Source organism: Lepisma saccharinum, chromosome 24 (assembly GCF_977018435.1).
Source record: "Lepisma saccharinum chromosome 24, izLepSacc3.1, whole genome shotgun sequence".
NCBI lineage: Eukaryota > Metazoa > Arthropoda > Insecta > Zygentoma > Lepismatidae > Lepisma > Lepisma saccharinum.
This window is the reverse complement of record NC_139252.1, coordinates 40,405,966-40,425,369: the sequence shown is the minus strand read 5'-3', so window position 1 is coordinate 40,425,369 and position 19,404 is coordinate 40,405,966. Positions and strand designations below refer to the sequence as shown.

General features: G+C 35.8%; 1 protein-coding gene across 2 annotated transcripts in view; it reads left to right on the top strand.

Moving 5' to 3' along the window:
• LOC145978361 (carbonic anhydrase 2-like) overlaps positions 1-19,404 on the top strand; it is a 48,299-nt gene that overhangs the window by 25,470 nt on the left and 3,425 nt on the right. The window contains exons 4-8 of one of the 2 annotated variants that reach the window (XM_083110961.1): positions 2,104-2,268; positions 7,388-7,529; positions 9,879-9,984; positions 16,018-16,242; positions 17,546-17,597. In XM_083110961.1, the coding sequence (XP_082967087.1) occupies positions 2,104-2,268; positions 7,388-7,529; positions 9,879-9,984; positions 16,018-16,242; positions 17,546-17,590 (683 nt within the window). In that variant the 3' untranslated portion in view covers positions 17,591-17,597. Of the gene's footprint in view, positions 1-2,103; positions 2,269-7,387; positions 7,530-9,878; positions 9,985-16,017; positions 16,243-17,545; positions 17,598-19,404 lie in introns of those variants that run through there. The other variant, XM_083110960.1, reaches the window with a different exon arrangement.

Genomic DNA, 19,404 nt, shown 5'->3' with positions numbered 1-19,404 from the left:
GAAAATGAAACAATTGAAAGAAAATGGACAAAATCCGACCTGTTTTCACAGAAGTAAAGGCTTTAAGGATAGGAGGGAAAAAGATTGGATGACCAAGCAGACCTGGGAAAAGATGAAAGAGTGAAAAAATATTAAGGAGGTAATGAACTCAAGCAGGACAAGGGCAAAGAAGGCAGAATTGCAAGCAAAATATACAGAGAGGGATCGAGAAAAGTAATGTTCGTAGGGATTAAAGAAATTGGGTAGACAATCTGTCCCAACAGGTGGAGGAAGCAGCAGAAAAGAGAAATCTTAAAGAACTCTACATCATGAAAGTTCTGTCAAGGAAATAGATGCAGCGTGATCGACCAGTGAAAAGTAAAGATGATAACCTCCCTACAAATATTGGGAGCCAACTGACATGTTGGAAAGAGCACTTCTCTGCAACCCTTAATCGCTCTGTGAATGCTAGTTAGACCAGGATGATGAGAAAAATTATAATGATGGTAATGTGGACCCCCGTGTAAAAATAAGGACTGAAGTTCCAACAGTAGGAGAAATTAATCAGCTTCTGAAAGAGATACATAATGGTAAAGCAGCAGGTGTTGACAACATACCACCAGAAGTGATGAAAACTGACATAAACAACACGGCAAATCTGTTGCAGCCCTTATTTGAGAATATATGAATAAAGCGAGTGATGCCTAAGGACTGGAGATCTGGCATGTTGTTGAAGATACCGAAAAAAGGTAATACATCAAAATGTGACAACTGGTGAGGTATAGCACTTCTCTCCATTCCAATTAAGGTCCTAGATTTATCCTAAGCAGAATTAAAGAATATTTTAACTTGAGACTCAGAAGAGAACAGGCAGGGTTCCGACCAAATCGCTCTTGTATTCATCAAGTTAACACTAGCGGATAATTTTGGAACAATGTATAGAATGGTCATCTTGTCTGCATACAGTTTTCGTTGACTTTGAGAAAGCATTTGACTTAGTCACAGAAAGGCAATGTGGAAGGAAGTGAAACGTTATGGAATGCCGACAAAAACTCTTCGTCTTATCTGAGAAACTTATTGTGATTATACACGGAGAGTTATACATGAGGGCCATGTACCTGAGTCAATGGACGTGCAGTCTGGAGTGAGGCAAGGTTGTATATTATCACCCACAATGTTCCTGATTGTGATCGATGCATCAATGCAAAATGTAATAGGAGGGAAAAGAGATGGTATCCAATGGGGATTGGATAACAGCCCAGAAGACCTTGATTTTGCAGATGATTTGTGCAATTTTTCACAAAACTAGTATATTTGATTGAAAATACAAAGAAAGTAGTACTTGTGATTAACTCCAAGAAGACAAAGGCACTAAGGATAAACTCCACAAAAGTAGACCCATTTAGTATCAGTGAAGAGATTATTGAAGATGGTGATAGCTTTACTTACCTGGGTAGTTTGGTGGCAAACAACAGAGGGGCTTCACAGAATGTTTCTCAACGTATCCAAAAGATAAATAGCACCTTTGTGAGGCTCTATCCAGTATGGAGAAACAAGACAATATCTATGAAACCAAACTTTGTATTTTCCAAAGTAATGTTAAGTCTGGCCTGTTATATGGGTTCGAGACGTGGAAAATAACAAAAACGATCACCTCTAAACTACAGACAATTGCACCCTGAGAAAATTTTTGAATATATTTTGGCCAGAAGTGATTCAAAACCAAGAACTTTGGAGAAAGACTGAAGAAACTGAGGTGTCCATACAGATAAAACTGTGAAAATGGAATTGGATCGGGCATACATTGAGGAAGGAAAATGATGCTTTCGAGAGAGAGAGTGGCACTAGACTGGAACTCGCAGGGAAGAAGGAAAAGAGGGAGGCGTAGACAGACGTGGCGAAGATCTGTTCACGCTGAGGCCTTGGAGGAACTAAAGAGCTGGAATGCAGTGAAGAGAATTGCCATCAGTAGGACCAGGTGGAGTTGATTTGTTGATGCCCTATGCTTCACAGGGAACAACAAGTCAAGAAGTCAAAGTAAGTCAAGTGTATAAGTTATCTTACATTTATATGAAGCTCTTGTCTCTCAAGTACTACAGAAACAAAATTACTGTTTTCTTATAGGTCCAGAAAACTGGCAAAAATATTTCAAATTATGTCGTGGACGGAAACAGAGCCCAATTGCATTGTATACATCATCTGCTGTAACACATCATGAACCTCGTCTTCACTGGTGGTACTACAAATTAAAGCCTAACAAGATGACCTTCGCTAATAATGGACATTCAGGTAAGTCAAATTTTCAATTCATAAGATAGAAATGATTTACTGTGTAATTGTGATGTAATGGAGCGGATGTACTCCGCTATTAATTTTCTAGACCAATTCTGATATTATATATGATATTTCAATAAAAACACCATAACGTTTTTAGCATTCTACATTTGGGACATTGTGGATATTAAGGTGAACTCTCGACAAAGGTCGATTTTTTTATTGTTGTTTGTAACATATACAGTGAAGACTGTAGGAACTCATGCAATATCTGACAGAAGTCTGTCTCCCTTGCCTCTAATACTCTGAAATTTGCTTTAGAATAGGACAGTGCACATGTCTTAGAATAGTTTTGGAAACTGCCAATTCCCACAACTTGTATTTTGCAAGTTCACCCCTAATATCCAGAATGTCTCTTATGATTGCTAAAAAAATTTGTGTTTATCATAAATATTTTCATAAATTTTATACTGGTGAAGAAATAGCCACTCTGGTGTTGGGTCAATACATAAACAGGGTGGCCACTCAAGGACCGTGATAAATTTCAAGTACTATTCCCGGTTGTCAAGGCGAATTTTCCAAAACTTCAAGGGTACAAGCAGATGTTTTCTCTATTTCAACCTTACCTATTACCGCCTCTCAGCCCACCTCTCTCTCCACACACACAAATATATTAACAATATAAAAAAACCTTGTGATTCCAATGTATCAAAACATTCTAATTCAATTCAATTAAACAGTGCATATATTTAAAATATTTAATTTAAGGTTTGGAGTTTACATTTGTCATTTCACATATTCATACTCAAAATACATCTACAAACACAAGTCACAAGTGTTACGGTATATATTATTCTTCAAAAAATTGTTAATTGCATAAGAATTTCAAACTGAAATTTACCTAATCAACTTCAAGATATATATATATGGCAATTATCTTCCATCTGTCAGGTAGATTGTTCTGCAAAGAACGCTAACAAAGGAAATAGATTGAGAAAATTATTTATTCATTTTTCATTTATTTTCCATGCAGATTTATTTTTATTCCTTGATTAATATAAAATATAAACTGTGAAAAACTTACCTCAGAGCATTTATAAATATGTATAAATTTAATGGGATTTGGATTAATAAAAGTTGCAATTTTTCACGTCTACAGAGAAAATTTTACACAGAATACACACATAATTCCAATGCCAATATTTCACTCATAATTCCTGGAATTCCTGGTGAGTGGCCACCCTGATAAACCAGTATTCTACCAATCTCATAGCTGCAATAGCTTTTGACTTAGAAAAATGAACACTTTACAAAACCAGACCACGGGAATTATAATGTACTTTTATATTTGTAATTCAAGCTTTCCTCTCAACATGACACAATATTGTGTTTCCGAGAAAGCCAGTTTAATATTGCATTTATTCCTAATGTTTCAAGCACATACACTGATCTCGTTTCATTTGCTGATGAAGAGACGTTGGAAATGGCTGTGATCTTGAGAAGACTTGTTTATATCTTTACACTCAGTTAAAAAATTACAAAATGGAAGAAAGTAAACAAACTATCTGCATAATCATGGAGTCCAATTTGATTCCTGCAGGTGTGGTTCAGATTTGACTTTGAAACTGTAGGCCCAGAGCCTAAGCAAGTGGACTGTAAACAAATTTTCCCTCACAAAAATATAACATTATGTTGTAATAAATATGATCAATACTAAGCTCTCAAAGATAAGAAATTGGGTATCGGGATCAGTTTAAAAATTCTGGATTTTTAATTATTCCAATACTGGTTTTGATATGCCTATTTTGATTTATATAGATGCACCATAGTTCGGCTAATTTATTCCCTGGTGCAAAACATGTTTAAATTCCTTGTCTCTTTTACAAGAACATGGTAATTGAAATATAGGGTTGTTGTCTATCCATAAATATTGTTTATTTGTTCACTGTACATAATACAGTGCATTTTGAATATGTTAATTTATTTCTTTGGTAATTGTGAGCAGTTTAATTTGAATTTAACTAAATTGTTAATTTTTTACAATTAATATTATTCATAAGTGTTTGTTAGTGGTTATCATCACTTTCTTGGAACATTTGTTTGTGGTGGGGATTGACAGATGTGAATGCTGTACTAATTTGTGCTCCATTTATGCTACTATTTCTATTTTCTGAGGAGAGAGGACCATATATGCTTGAATTCTGCACAGGAATGACTTCTAGGTTTTGGGCCATTACTATGAAGGCTGCTTCACCACTGAGTGTGTGCTGCTTGTGGTCCTGTATCCTCTTCTCTAATTAAAAGCACTACTCAATGGATAATGTCCAATTTGTTGTTTCATGCTAATGTAGAACGTGAATTGCTTTTATTTTACCACTTTATGCACAGATAGGCTAATCAGGGCTGGGTGTACAGTTGAAAGTGGGATCTAAACCACTATAGAACGTGCCTCCACTATCACACCCATGATCCTTTGATCACTAGACGACAGTGTTACAAGTATGCCAATGGGGAGGCCCACTAATGTAGAACTATTGTCACTAACATTCAGAGAATTATTAAATACTTGCTTACCTATCTTCAGCCTTAGTGGTGCTGTCCTCAGGGTATGTAATTTAAAATAATGTGTTCTCCTATGCATGAAACAATAATTTTTATTGAGAAAAAATACTTCAATCATTCAACATTTCCATAAAGGTTATCAACAGGGAATGGATTTATATGTAGTAAAAATGTACTAAATATGCAAATACATATTTAGTAATTTTCACCAAAATATGGAGTTAAATATGGACTTAAAATTGTAAAAATTTACCTTTTTAATAATATAAGACACTACAGGAGCTACACAAATACAATTTGCTTATATTGACATTAATTGTAAAACAACACAAAATGTGTTTTCATTTTCTGTTCTCAATAAATAACACAATTTTGTTGTAAGTGTTCAAACATGAATTTCCTTCTGTTGTCTCCTAAGATGGATTTATATTGACTAAAACTATGTTCAATATCACGAGAACTAATGGGAGTGTATTTCAAATTTGTCAGTTATCTGCAAGAAATTTAACAACTCTTTCGATCATGTAATTATATTGCGCGAATATGGAGTATATGGTTCTGAAATATGGAAATAATATTTAAAAATAACTAAAATATGTAATATATCAGCCAAAACCTAATATATATGGAAAATAAAAACAGCATTTGTCGAGTCTCCATGCCATGATGCCAGTAGCGTATGCAGGATTTCATCAAGGGGGGTGTTATTTCTAAAACTTTTTTCCAAATTCACATTATCATTGTTTTATTATACTTTAATTAAATAATAATAATCACAATTAATTAATAATACTTATAATTAATTAATTATACTGAATTAATACTAATAATACTACAAATACCACTACTACTACTATTAAGTAGTAGAGATCTACATAAATATAGTATCTATGAAAACAATAGAACGAAATTACTTTCTAGTCATTCGATTTTTACCAAATGCTGGGAGCATTGTTTTGTTTCTTTGCTACGAAATAATTGTCTAGTGAGACATTTCAAGGGTGAAGAAGATCCATAAATACAAGAAAATATATTAAAATAAATTGAAATAATCAAAGTATGGAACTCATCCAAGGAGCTGCGGTGATCTGGTCGATAGAGCGTCTGACAAGTGACAATCACGCGGGAGATTCGGATTCGATTCCCGAAATTGGTTGGAATTTTTCCCCGCATAAATGTCCCCGATAATTCACATCTGGATTATCTCGCTGTTCTTACCAACAAAACATTTTACAATAGTTAAGCTTATTGTCGTTTTAATAATTGTCTAGTCAACAAGGCGAGACATTTTAAAGAGAGACATTCAAACGAGCTGTGGTAAACAATATAATGGGAAGGCGAATTGGTGACTGTATTCTTGTCCGCCTAGCCTTTGTCTATACATTAGCCTCTTACAATGTACCAATAACTTTATTTAGTTAATTCTCATTGTTCACACACACAAAAAAAAATACATGTTCGTTGAACACTGGCGTACGTAGAGGGATGGCTGATGGTGTTCCAGCCCCTACCGAAATTTTGATAAAATCAGAATTTACAAACAAAAATCCGTTAAGAACTTTAAAAAATCAAAATATGTAAATGCGAAACCTCTTTTAAAGTGAATCCCGATTACCATTTTTGTCTTTGAATACAATTTTAATAGACTGAAAAGCTCCAAAAATACGAAATATTTTATTATGCATCCTGCCCTCCAAATCGAAACCATTTGCTATCCACATTTACTATTCCAGCCCCTCCCGAAAAAAAAAATTCCTGCGTACGCCAGTGTGTTGAACATTGTTGCAACTGAGATACAAAACAACTGTTTTCTCTTTTAAATCATAGTTACCCTAACCTAACCTCATAAACTCGTGCTTATTTTCAAGTCATCACTGAAAGACGCATGTGTTTGGAATGCTGTGCTTTTCTCCATGCTGCATGGAAATAATAATTCAAATTATTATTATTATTAGTAGTAGTAGTAGAAGTAGTAATAGTAATATTATTGTCCCAGATCTTTGGCCATTTAATTTTTTTCCACACCATTTTTCATAATATTTCACAAGCTCAAGGGGGGGGGTTAAACCCCGTAACCCCCCTTGCGTATGCCACTGCATGATGCACGAAGACAATACAAAATATAACTGATTTCAGCTCCATACATAAATATGTATTTACATGTAAAACCGTTCTTGGAATTCAAGGAATTCTCTGTGAGTAGCCACCCTTATAAACCAGTATTCTACCAATCGAATAGCTGCAATAGCTTTTGGCTTAGAAAAATGAACACCTTACAAAACCAGACCACAGGAATCATAATGTACTTTTATATTTGTAATTCAAGCTTTCCTCTCAAAATGACACAATATTGTGTTTTCGAGAAAGTCAGTTTAATACTGCTTTTATTTCCAATGTTTCAAGCACATATATTGATCTCGTTTCAAAGCAATATATTCCGCAGCATACATGGAAAATATTATTGTAAAAATTATTTAGTCTTCATTAATAAATCTGAAATATTGCAATATATAATTAATTTTCCTTTTATAATTTGCAATTATATCATTTTTGTGCATGTTTGTTATTACAGCCATTGTCACTGGTGACTGGGGAGAGCATAAGCCACACTTTAGATCATCACCTGGGCATGATCATTATGTATTTGAGCAGCTTCATTTCCATTGGGGCCCCGATGATGACAGCGGAAGTGAACATGTTCTCAACAATAAAAGGTGAGTGTATTTATGTACCTCCTTGTAGTACTGCAGATTATATACCATTATTACACAGAATGTCTACCAGTCAAGAATGTCAAGAAATGAACAGGTAGATCAAGAAAGTCAAGAAATTATGCTTGTGGTCAAGAATTTGTGAAATTTTTTAGAGTATAGTGAAATTACATTGTTATATACCTGTACTGGGATTTGATAAAATTGAATATTTGTTGGAAAACTAAAATTGTATTGGTTGTGGTTAAGATCTTTTTGCTTTGAAGTAAGTCTTGAAACTTTCCTGCCAATGAATGATGAATAAATTCTCTCGGGCTTTGACCAGGTCAATGAGAGTGACAATAGATCTCCAAAGCTCGGAAACTTTTCTTAAAAATTACATTCTTATAAGCGTGAAATTTTGTAAAAATATTAAAAGTAATGTGGTCATTCCCCATCCAGGATGAAGTCTGAAGCCTTATTTTTTATGTGTATTAATAATTAAAGCAAGTCTAAATCTCTTGTTAAAGTACACCTTCAGTTTTCATATTAACCAGTCTTGTGGTAGGAGTTTTTCATTGAATAAAAATATCTATTTCTTAATTTCCAACTATACCCAAGTAGGGGGTCGATTAAATAAATGTTATGAAAAAGGGGGGGAAAGGTCAAGAAAAAAGAAACAAACGCCAAGAAAAAGTCAATAGAAAGTCTAGAATTTTGGATTTATTCCTATGGTAGTTTTCTACCTGATAATGCATTTCAAGTATACTGAAAATGGCTGCAATCTAAATAAATTAACACACACACTCTCTCTCTCTCTGGTATTTCTAAACTCAAAGGTTGATGCTGCAGTAGTGTATATCTTTCCATTTGTCCCTATCCTAGGCAAGATCAATCCAATCCTGACTATTTGAGTATTTTATTTATTATTGAAAAACACCTTGAATGTCACTACTTGAAATAAAATGTAATATCTTGGAAACTAAAGACTGTTGGGGATGTGAATCATGCCCTGTTTTGTTCAATACAGATCAGGCTATATGACCATGAAGTAGAGGTATGCACGGGCTCGGGCCAGGCCCTCGGGCCTAGGCCCGGCCCGGCCCGCGGGCCGGACTCGGGCCATAAATAACCAGAACTTCTCGGGCTCGGGTCGGGCCCGGGCCTCGTGGCTATTTTGTTAGCGAATATTGTCATCGAAAAATAATTTTTAATTATTGAAATTATGGTTTACTTCGAGAATGAGAATACATTTTTTTATAACAGCTAGTTAACGAAGTACAACAGTGCCCATTTTTTTTTTTCAAATGCTGAATTGGAAAGTAATTTTAATTATGTTTTCGGGCTCGGGCCGGGCTCATGTTTACTTATTATCGGACTCGGGTCGGGTTCGGGTTTCATTTCCTTGGGCCGGGCCGGACTCGGGCCTTACAATTTAGGCCCTTGCAGACCTCTACCATGCAGTAATTTATTCACCCTAGCATCCCAAAATTTTACCTCAAAAGAGCAATTTGTGGTCATTTTGATGCTGAATTTACCCTTATACCCCTCTAAAATAACATTACACACCCCCTGTAGGTAGAAAGTTCGTCAAGGATTTTAGGAGACATTTAGTATTTTAATTAGGAAGAATAGCGTAACATTTCCGCCAAATTCCTTGATTCTGCTTAATCAAATTTAACCTAATAGTAATCTTGAATGAAACAGCCACGTATCTTGAAAATTTGATCTGGTTTACAACAATTCTTATTTTTTATTTATATTTATACCCCCACCGCCTCCTGGCTCTTTTGCCCAATGGTATGTTTTTATTTTGGGCCAACAACCACTTTTGTTTAATTGGGATGTCAAGGCAGGGCATCATTCTCAGTGCACAGCTGGATTTACCCCTATGTGCATTGACTTGGCCACCTCAGACAAATTATTACCACACAACGTATGTGAGTAGGGTAAACATTCCCCTAATTTGCTTGCGCATTGCAGATTAATATTGTAATATAATTAAGCCTTGTTTCCATATTAAAACCAATAAGTTGCTGACCAAGGCAGTTTATTAAGATAAAAACACTTAACACGTAACGTTTCGACCCTGTATCAGGGTCTTCCTCAGACGAAGAACTCAAGGATAAAAACACTTAACACGTAACGTTTCGACCCTGTATCAGGGTCTTCCTCAGACGAAGAACTCTGAGGAAGACCCTGATACAGGGTCGAAACGTTACGTGTTAAGTGTTTTTATCTTAATAAACTGCCTTGGTCAGCAACTTATTGGTTTGCAGATTAATATGTTTTTGCACTATAAATGGTATCCGATCATGCCTTTTGGCCCACGGTGTACTAATTGGAGATAATTTAATGAATCTTTGGTTCCAGGTACCCCTTGGAGATGCACATGGTACATTGGGCTACAAAATATGGCGTTAAGGAGGAGGCTGGTAAATATCCAGCAGGACTGCGAGTAGTAGCCTCTTTCTTCATTGTAAGTTCGTAGATTGCGTTTACTTAAATTGATGTACTTATGGTTTTTAACAAGTGACAGTAATTGGCTGAGTAAGTCAGTGGTAGAGAGCTGGTATCGGATACCACAGATACATTCTTGAATTCTTATTCAGCTAAGGTTACACTTGATTCATATTCATGCAATGGTTGTATCACCACTAAAAAAATACATTAAGTTGTATGTTTTACATATTGTTGCAAATTTAACAATATAAAAATAGGTCAAGATATATTGCACATAAAATACATACATTTTCATGAACTTTCAAAATCCGTGATCCGCTTTCAAGTTTCTGCCCATTATTTCGTCCTAAAGTTTGTGATATCATTACAGTGATAAAACTATATTCTGTCCCTGAAATCTGTGGAGCAAAGCAGAGCATAATGGAAGAGAAGGGGAGAAAGTGAGTTGGCGGAGCAAACCAGTCAGCGCTGCTACAAACTACTGGTAGGTACACTCACTTCCCCTCTCAAAGATAATTGGTCGAGCCCTCTCAAGTCACTACTTTTTTTCATTCTGTTGCTCCAGGCATTCCCAGGACAGAGTATAGTTGTAATAGCCCACATTAATCCTTACTAATTTTTAAAGTACAGATATTTAATATTTCCCACTTCTTAGATGGAGCGAGGGTGGTCGAGTTGGTAGGGCATATAACTGCCAGACCTGGGTTTGACTCCTGGGGCAGCCTCCGTGGAGTAGTTAGCACAGCATGCTACAATGCCAGGGGTCCTTGGTTTGAATCCTGGCATAGGTATTCTTTGTAAGTGCCCCTTCATCAATTTCATCATATCATCACTCATCATCTTTGCAATTACCCAAAAGTGGCAGAAATGTGAAGTAAAATAAATTAAATCAATTCAATCAAATCAAAATTGATTCCCAGGATAGGTGATCTAAGGTTGGAAATTTTTCTGGCCTTGTCCCTGCATAAAGTGACTCTGGGGCTCACCCAGCATCAACTAAATGGGTGTCTGGTGGGTCAAGGGCTGGACAATGGTGCTGATCACGTCACCTCCAAAATGACAGAGATCCAGTGGCAAAGCGTGACATTTTTACGTAGTCATCGCAAGGTTTGCCAGACATCAGGGTTGATCTTTTAACGGAAAGGGTACAATATTTCTCCGTGATAAATGCCAAGGTCATTACCAAATCAACTTAAAAGCTCATACCACAGACCTTACGACTACAAAAGACATAATTCTATCCCATACGATGAGAATTATTAAATATGATTGAAATTGAAATGCAATCACCTCAATGGTAACAATCTTTATGGTTCGTTTTCAGTTGTTTTGATAAAGAAAAGCAGATTTCATACCGTTCAATATGTGCTTTGTGGCCTAGAATTTTCGAAGGGGAGAGTGGGGTTACGTATGTGTACTTTTTAGTAGTCATTCCTCAATTCATCATTTTGCCATTTTTCCTGCCTGTCACGATCTTTCTTTTTTAAGAATATTGAGCCTAAGCTGGGATTATGTCCCTCGCCAACCCCTCACTGGACACACGGAATAATCTTGATGGCTCCAGAGAAACCCTGCCATGGCAGTAAACACGGGGATGGGGGCTAAAAAAAAAAAGGGCCTGTCATGACCCAGGTCTGCCTGTTTGGAAGCTTTCAGCTGTTCTCGGCACCGGCCGAGACCAGAGGAATTCGCACTATTTCTGCAATGAGCCGAGGCTTCTAACACCATTGCCTTCAATAGGAAACTTGACGGGAGGGTTCGGTGCGAGGGGTAGTACTGGGCCCCCATTTCGATGTGCAAAGATTATCGAATCTCTTGCGTATTTCGAAGCTGTTTCATGCTGTCGCTTGGTTTATTTCACACAAATATGCGAGTATTCTTACTTATTATTTTTACTTCTTCTCTAAAATATTTAAAATGCAAAATTTTTATTATCTTGCTTCGTCATTGCCGCATCTCCCGATGACTGAACGCTTCACCTCTGCCGAGATTGATTGAATATCTGGGTCCCTACCCTCACAACCCCTTATATACGCCTCATAGCATGATACAAAGTGCATGGGGACTTTACAGTTTTTTATCCTCAGTTGGTTTTAATTTTCATTTGTTAGTTTTAATTGAAACTATGTTATTATTACATAATATTGCTTTCCATTGCCGCCATGGTGTATAGTATGTAAACCTTTGGGAAATTTACAGTAACATAGTGATATTTCATAAAACAGCACACAGAGCAAGCAGTATTTGATGATTAATGGAAACCACATTTTTTTTAGCTTGTGTAAAACTATGTTTTTAGAGGCTTACCCAAATTTTTTAAGTGGTTTCCAAAGTTAAAAAAAATGTGAGTCATAATAATAGTTATCTTCCAAAAGTTAGAAATTATTAAATAAAACACAAGTTACTATTTGCATGTGGTTTAAGCAAAACTTTCCAAAAACTGGCAATCGCCAGATAAACTGCTAGAACTAAAATGCTTGAAGTTTGTAGACGATAAAATGTTTTGAATTTTAATATGCAAGGCAGATATATCAATACAGTAAATGCCTACAAGGGACATTTTGGTGCAACCTTTCTACTTGTATTTTTCTTGATCTATATTTCAATCTTGTATTTAGTTTAGTTATATTTTGATAATAAAATTATTCTGAATGGAAGATGCAGATTAGTATATACCAATGGTATTCAAACTGTGAAGCACACCAGGCAGGGGAGGTTCCAAAGTTCCGCAGGTGAGGCACAAGAACTTCCGAAAAAATATTTCTTATTTCCTGAAAGTTCAAAATTTATATTAAAAAGATATATGCATATCTTGATCTTCAAACAAAACTATGCACGATTGACTTGTTAGTAATAAGGATTTTAATGACCTTAAAATTGCCAAAAAATGACCTTTAAAATATGCATTTATGACCTAATACATGCAAGAAAATGCCCTATAAACTTAGAAAAATGACCTAAAAATTCTGAAAGGTTTGTAAAACAAATCTATAAACTACCAAGGGAAATTCAAATTACAAATTAACGTTACAGTATCTATCACATGCTAATTGTGTATGGTAGTACAAGTAAGAAAGTTCACTTTTTGTCATCTTTTACACTTGTAAGTACCGAGTTGCAGTACACAATGAAAATCATAAGGATTTTCAAAAGTGAACGATTGTCGGTTTTCGGACAAGAGAGCCTTGTACACAGAAACATTTCTCTCGATTTCCACCGACACAAGAGGAGCGTACTTGAAATGAACAATAGCACTTGCTGTTAAGTCACTTTCAATTCCATAGAGTGCAAATTGCTTGTCTGATACAGAGCACAAAACTTCGTTCCCTCTTGTTTTTAACAATAATCTGTCTGGCGACAATATATTTACTGATAGAGGGGGAAATCACATTATTTGAGTTGAACTGTTACACAACAGCTTGTGTCAACAATACTGCACAGAATTTCTTTGTTTCTTCAAACACAGTCATTCAGAACTGCGCTGAGGCAATGAGACGAGAGTCGGGAACATCTCTCCTTCAAAGGGTTACATTTGTATGTAAAATGCCCCTTCTTTCACCAAAATGTATAAAAATGCATAAAATTATTTTTAAAACGTCGAAAAATGACAAACGGTTTAAAAATTTTAAAAAATGCCCTTTACTCCAAAAAGGGTCAAAAAATGCAAAAAAAAAAATGCCCTAACAAAGGCCTCCCAATTAATTCACTTACATGTAAAACACATTTCTATCTACTTATGCAATGTTTCTGCCTTACCAAAAAAAAGATGCATTTGCATCAAAATCCTAGCCGTAGTAATTAGCATGCATTTTCATACGATTTTGACAAAAAACAAACACATAGGGAGGCGACAGTTTTGGCAACAGCACATGATTCAATCAGAATGGTTGTTAGAAGCCTGAAAATGGAAAACATTGGCGATTGCTTTCCTAAATTGAGCACATTGATAGAATAGACAGACAACAATTGTGGAGCACTTGTTACAACAGTATCTCCACTTAGAAAAGTACTTTCCACAGGACACACAGCACAACTGAATCAGGGATTCATTCAAAGCAGACCCTCCATCAAATTTTACCACAGCAGAAGAGTTTATTGGCCGTTCCTCAAACACAATGAAGACACAACACAATGTTTCTTTTTTTGGAGTTCTGTGAGGAATGAGTATCTAGAGTTAAGAAGGCCTTGCATATCCGCTTCCTTCTGCTACTTCTTATGTGGGAAACAGGATTTTCAGCAATGGCGATGATCAAGTCCAAAGGCAGGTCAAGAGTAATCATCCATAATGACATGTGTCTTGTTATTTACAAATATGTACCCAGATTCAATACACTGTGTCACACCAAGCAAGACCATACATCTCAACTGACTTTACTAAATCTTGCAATATGATGGTAACTAACATCTATTATAGAAGTTTAGTTACTGTCTTTATCTACCCATTTTTCTCATAAATATCGCATTGCTGCGTAAACTGACATCAGTTTGTAAACATTAAAAAATGTACATCACCTGTATTAATCACACATTACGTTTTCATTACTTGTACATGTCACAATGTAAATAAACACATTAACATATTTTTGTGGTGGTCTTTCATTGAGGGGAGGCGCCTGCAGATTGTAGCACCTGCGGGGAGCCATCACAGCAAAAAGTTTCAAACCCCCTCATATGTACACTAAAAGGAAGTATGAACGTATATATTGGCCATTGTCCCGATTCTCTTGGGAACTTATTGTACTTTTGCTTGGTGAGCTTCTCTTGTGCATAGTGTTGTGGCATGCCACTAAGTGCGCTGATGTTGCCTGCTCATACACATCTCCTTTGTACCAGCTGCATGAATTAAGATGGTGGACAACCACATCAGGATCCCTCTACTGCAGAAAACTACACTGTGGACAAGCAGGTGACACCAGAATGCTAGTGGCATGCCACAAATCTATACATAACAGAAGCTCACCAAGCAATAATAAACTATGGCATTTCCTGAGAGGATGGTGGCAGTGGCCATTGAAATTAATAATAGAACACGAAAGAAACCAGTTTCTCTCATAATTGAGTACTTCATAGTATATTGATACAGCACCTTTCACGGTCGAGTCGTCCGCAGAGCGGCAGCCATATCACCGGGCAGGTGGGAGTACATCTGCCGACATTTAGATCCACAGCTGTACACTGACCTTGGCACTGAACGCGGCAGTGCTTTCGTATCCAGATAGCTGGTGTCCAGTTTGCACGTGCTTGTGAAGTGATAAGGTGCTAACAAGTGTTTTAGATTGTTTTGTATTAGTTTACGTATTACTTACTGGTGCTTTTCTGCAGTCTAATAATGTCACGCTATCCATACAATTTAAAACAACGAATTTTTATGTAGAATTCTTAAGTCATTACGAATTCTTGTAGGGAAGGAAGTTATAAGGCGTTTCGCAGCAGAATTCCCAGATGTTCCTGTTGCACACAGAGACAGTGTTCGAAAACTTGTGAACAAATTTATGGAAACAGGGTTTGTTCTTGATAAGAAGCGTAGAGTGAAACAACATGTGTTTACTGAGGAGAAAGTAGACGACATTAGAGCACGATTGGAACATAATCCTAAAAATCCCCCCGGTACCTTGCACAAGAAACATACATTTTTAAGTCATCTGCATGGCGAGCTACCAAGCTTTTAAACCTGAAGCCATACATTAAAAGAATGGAAAGAAAATGTTAGCAGAGAAATTGAAGGAATTTTGGAAGAGAAACTGATAGTGTTAGTAAAAATTGCTAAAAAGGTACCGTAAATGTGTGTATGCAGGAGGAGAACATTTCCAATGCCTCTTGTAACAATGTATGTGTTTATTCTAATTGTAACTGTCCATGTAATTGTAGGAGCTTATTTCATTACATAGCAAGCATTTCCAGCTACATGGCTGTTGCATCAAGTTTGCTGGCAAAGGAGCGCTCGCTGCCAGGTGCACTTCCCGCCGCTCCGCGGACAATTTGACCGTGAAAGACACTGTACAATTATGCTGTAAAGCATGTTTTATAAGGAAATATTAATTTGTTTCAGATATCAGACAACAACAATACACATTTTGATACAATAATTAATGCACTGGAAAAAATTGTAGAAACTGAAGCTGAAGTGGAAATTGAACCTTTCTTCCTGGAGCAACTAATGCCAGTATTTGAGACACATTATATCACCTACAATGGGTCTCTCACTACACCACCATGTGCTGAAACTGTTGAGTGGATAATTCAGAAAGACCCAATTCCAATATCAAGCTACCAGGTAAGGACTTATGCTTATTTGCACAACGGTTTGCGTTTGTGCTATGTTTCAAATTGCTGGTGGGTACTAAAGCTTTTAAAATAGTTGCCAGAAATTAATTTGTTGTGCATCATGGCATCCGGATATATTTTTCATCATTAGGGCAGAGATGGTTAGGTGTTGAAACAAGGAGATGCATTATCTCCATTGCTCTTTAATTTTGCCTTAGAATATGCTGTTAGGAAGGTAAAAGAAACTAAAGAAGGACTAAAATTAAATGGTGTGACACAGTTGTTAGCATATGCAGATGATGTAGACTTACTGGGGGATGATATAAATACAATTAAGAATAATGCTAAAATATTTTTCAAAACTGCTAAAGAGATAGGTTTGGAAGTTAACAAAGAGAAAACTAAATATATGCTTACAGGCCGAAACCAAGTGTTAGGTAATAATCAAAATCTAATTATTGATAACAACTCGTTTGAACCAGTTTCCAAATTCAAATACTTAGGAGTAATATTAACTAATGAAAATTATATTAAAGAGGAAATAAAAAGTAGGCTTAATTCAGGAAATGCATGTTACTTCTCTCTTCATAAACTTTTGTCTTCTCGTTTAATATCTAAGAAACTAAAAGTTAAAATATACAAAACCGTAATTTTGCCTGTAGTATTATATGGATGTGAAACTTGGTCCCTTACATTGAAAGAGGAACATAAAATGAGAGTATTTGAAAATAAGATCCTTAGGAAAATCTTTGGACCTAAAAGGGATGAGGAGACAGGTGAGTGGAGAAGGTTACATAATTTAGAACTACATAATTTGGATTCACGTCCAGATATTATTAGAATAATTAAATCAAGAAGACTTAGGTGGGCAGGCCATGTGGCACGAATGGGAGAGGAAAGAGGAGTATACAGGATTCTTGTTGGGAAACCTGATGGTAAGAGACCTGTAGGAAGGCCAAGACGAAGATGGAGGGACAACGTTGAGATGGACCTAAGGGAAATCGGTAGGGATGGAAAAGAGTATATAGATCTTGCTCAAGATAGGGAAAGATGGAAGGCCTGTGTTGCTGCAGCCATGAACCTTCGGGTTTAAGAAGTCTAGAGAGTTAGTTTGGTTAGGTGTTAACAATGTAAAAGCATTAATTTTTCATGTAATTAAATCTTTGTACCAATAATTGAAAAAAAAATGACAACATTTTGAAAATAATAGTACATGTAGATTTACACATAAGAGTAAAGTATCATCTATGCTTGGGTCTCTAAATCTGTGGTGCTTAATTTTGAAATAACTTTTAAATGTCTCACCACTGCAGGTTCTGGATTTGGTCCTCAGTCTGGACATGGGTGTTGCTTTGTGAATTCTCACTGTTGTGTCATATTAGTGACAGAATTTAGCATCAAGTAATACGACAAGCAAAGCATCCATTTAAAGGAACTTATGTAGGACACACATGCGAAATATAATTTCATGCTGTGAGTGGAAGATGGCTTTCATGTGGAAATACATTAAAGAATCAAATTGACTGCTGATTTGCAAATTGAAGTTGCATTATTTTTAAATATCATAATATGAAAAGTGCTTTAATTACTAAGTTCAGGACTTCAAAGTCACAATTATAAGATATTATTTTAGACCTTAATACACACCATAGTATTACCTTGAAATTTCAGTCCTAAATTATATATTAACTATAAAGCCAAAATTAATGAGAGTTGAAAATAACTCATAAATAACATATTATAGATTTGTGCATGTTACTCACTATTAAAGGAAATAAATACGTTAAATAGTATTAATTAATTTAACTACTTACGTGAGTGAGTATGGAGTCTTATTTGGACAACGTTTCAGAGGTCAAACTGCCTCCTTCATCAGGTTCGTGGATGTTTCTAGGCACCGAGCACATACTCACTCACATAAGTAGTTAAATTAATTAATACTATTTAACATATTTATTAACTCATAAATAAATTTACAGTTTACCACCTATCGTATTCAGACATCTCATTTTTGCAACGATGATTATTTTCTACTAACCACAAAGATATTGGTACAATATATTTAATTTTCGGAGTAAGATCAGGAATAGTTGGAACATCATTAAGTATTCTAATTCGGATAGAATTAGGACAGCCAGGAAGCCTAATTGGAGATGACCAAATCTATAATGTAATTGTAACCGCACATGCTTTTATTATAATTTTCTTTATAGTTATACCTATTATAATTGGAGGGTTCGGTAATTGATTAGTACCATTAATACTAGGAGCACCTGTGCCTTTGGATATTGTATCCAGGATTTGATATTAAGATATCTTATCCAAGATTCAAGATTTGGGATTTTGTTATTGTATCCAGAATGTGGATATTAGATCCAAGATTTGCAGCTCAAATTATTTGGATAAAGAGGAATTTTTGGGTTCATTTGGAGATTTGTTTGTTATCCAACCTCTGAGGGAGAGATACGAGTTTAGGATGTTTGGGAGCTTTAACAATGGCATATAAAGGAGCATCCCTTCTAAATGTTCAGCTTTTTATCAGAACACAGTGGAAACTGCATTTCTTGCAGTCTGATGTGTAGGAGAGGAGAGAGGGCTACCACCAGAAATCACTTCCATGATGACCACTGTATGTGATTACCAAAGGTCATAATCTCTTCCTTCCATAGCCAGCACATTAAGTGGTAGGCTTTTGATCTCATAACAGATTTTCTCGGATTCAAGTCCTAGTGTTGGCATGGGTGTTCTACGCGACTGTTTAACCAAAATTGGCAGAACATGACATAAAATAATAATATATACATCTTCCTTCTACTTGTCATATCACCTCCTGATCACAAATACAAATAAACATCAAATCGATGTACAGCATCACTTTAATTTTAATATAGAAAAATTGTGTCTTCATTCACAAGACCTGTTGGGAATTTCAATGTTCCTTGTCTTCCCTGGTGTGAAATCGAAGAACTCTAAAACAATATGCAAGCAACTTACATGGGTGTTTTGTTCTTCTTTCCTTGTCACACTTGACGAAGCCATTGGGAAAATGACAATGTTGAAGGTATGAAGTTTTTTTATACCTTTTCTTTCAATTTACCCAGCTGAAGCAAATATGTTTTCTGCACATATAGCTAGATAAATATTACACTGTAATTTTGCTAATCAAGTGCTT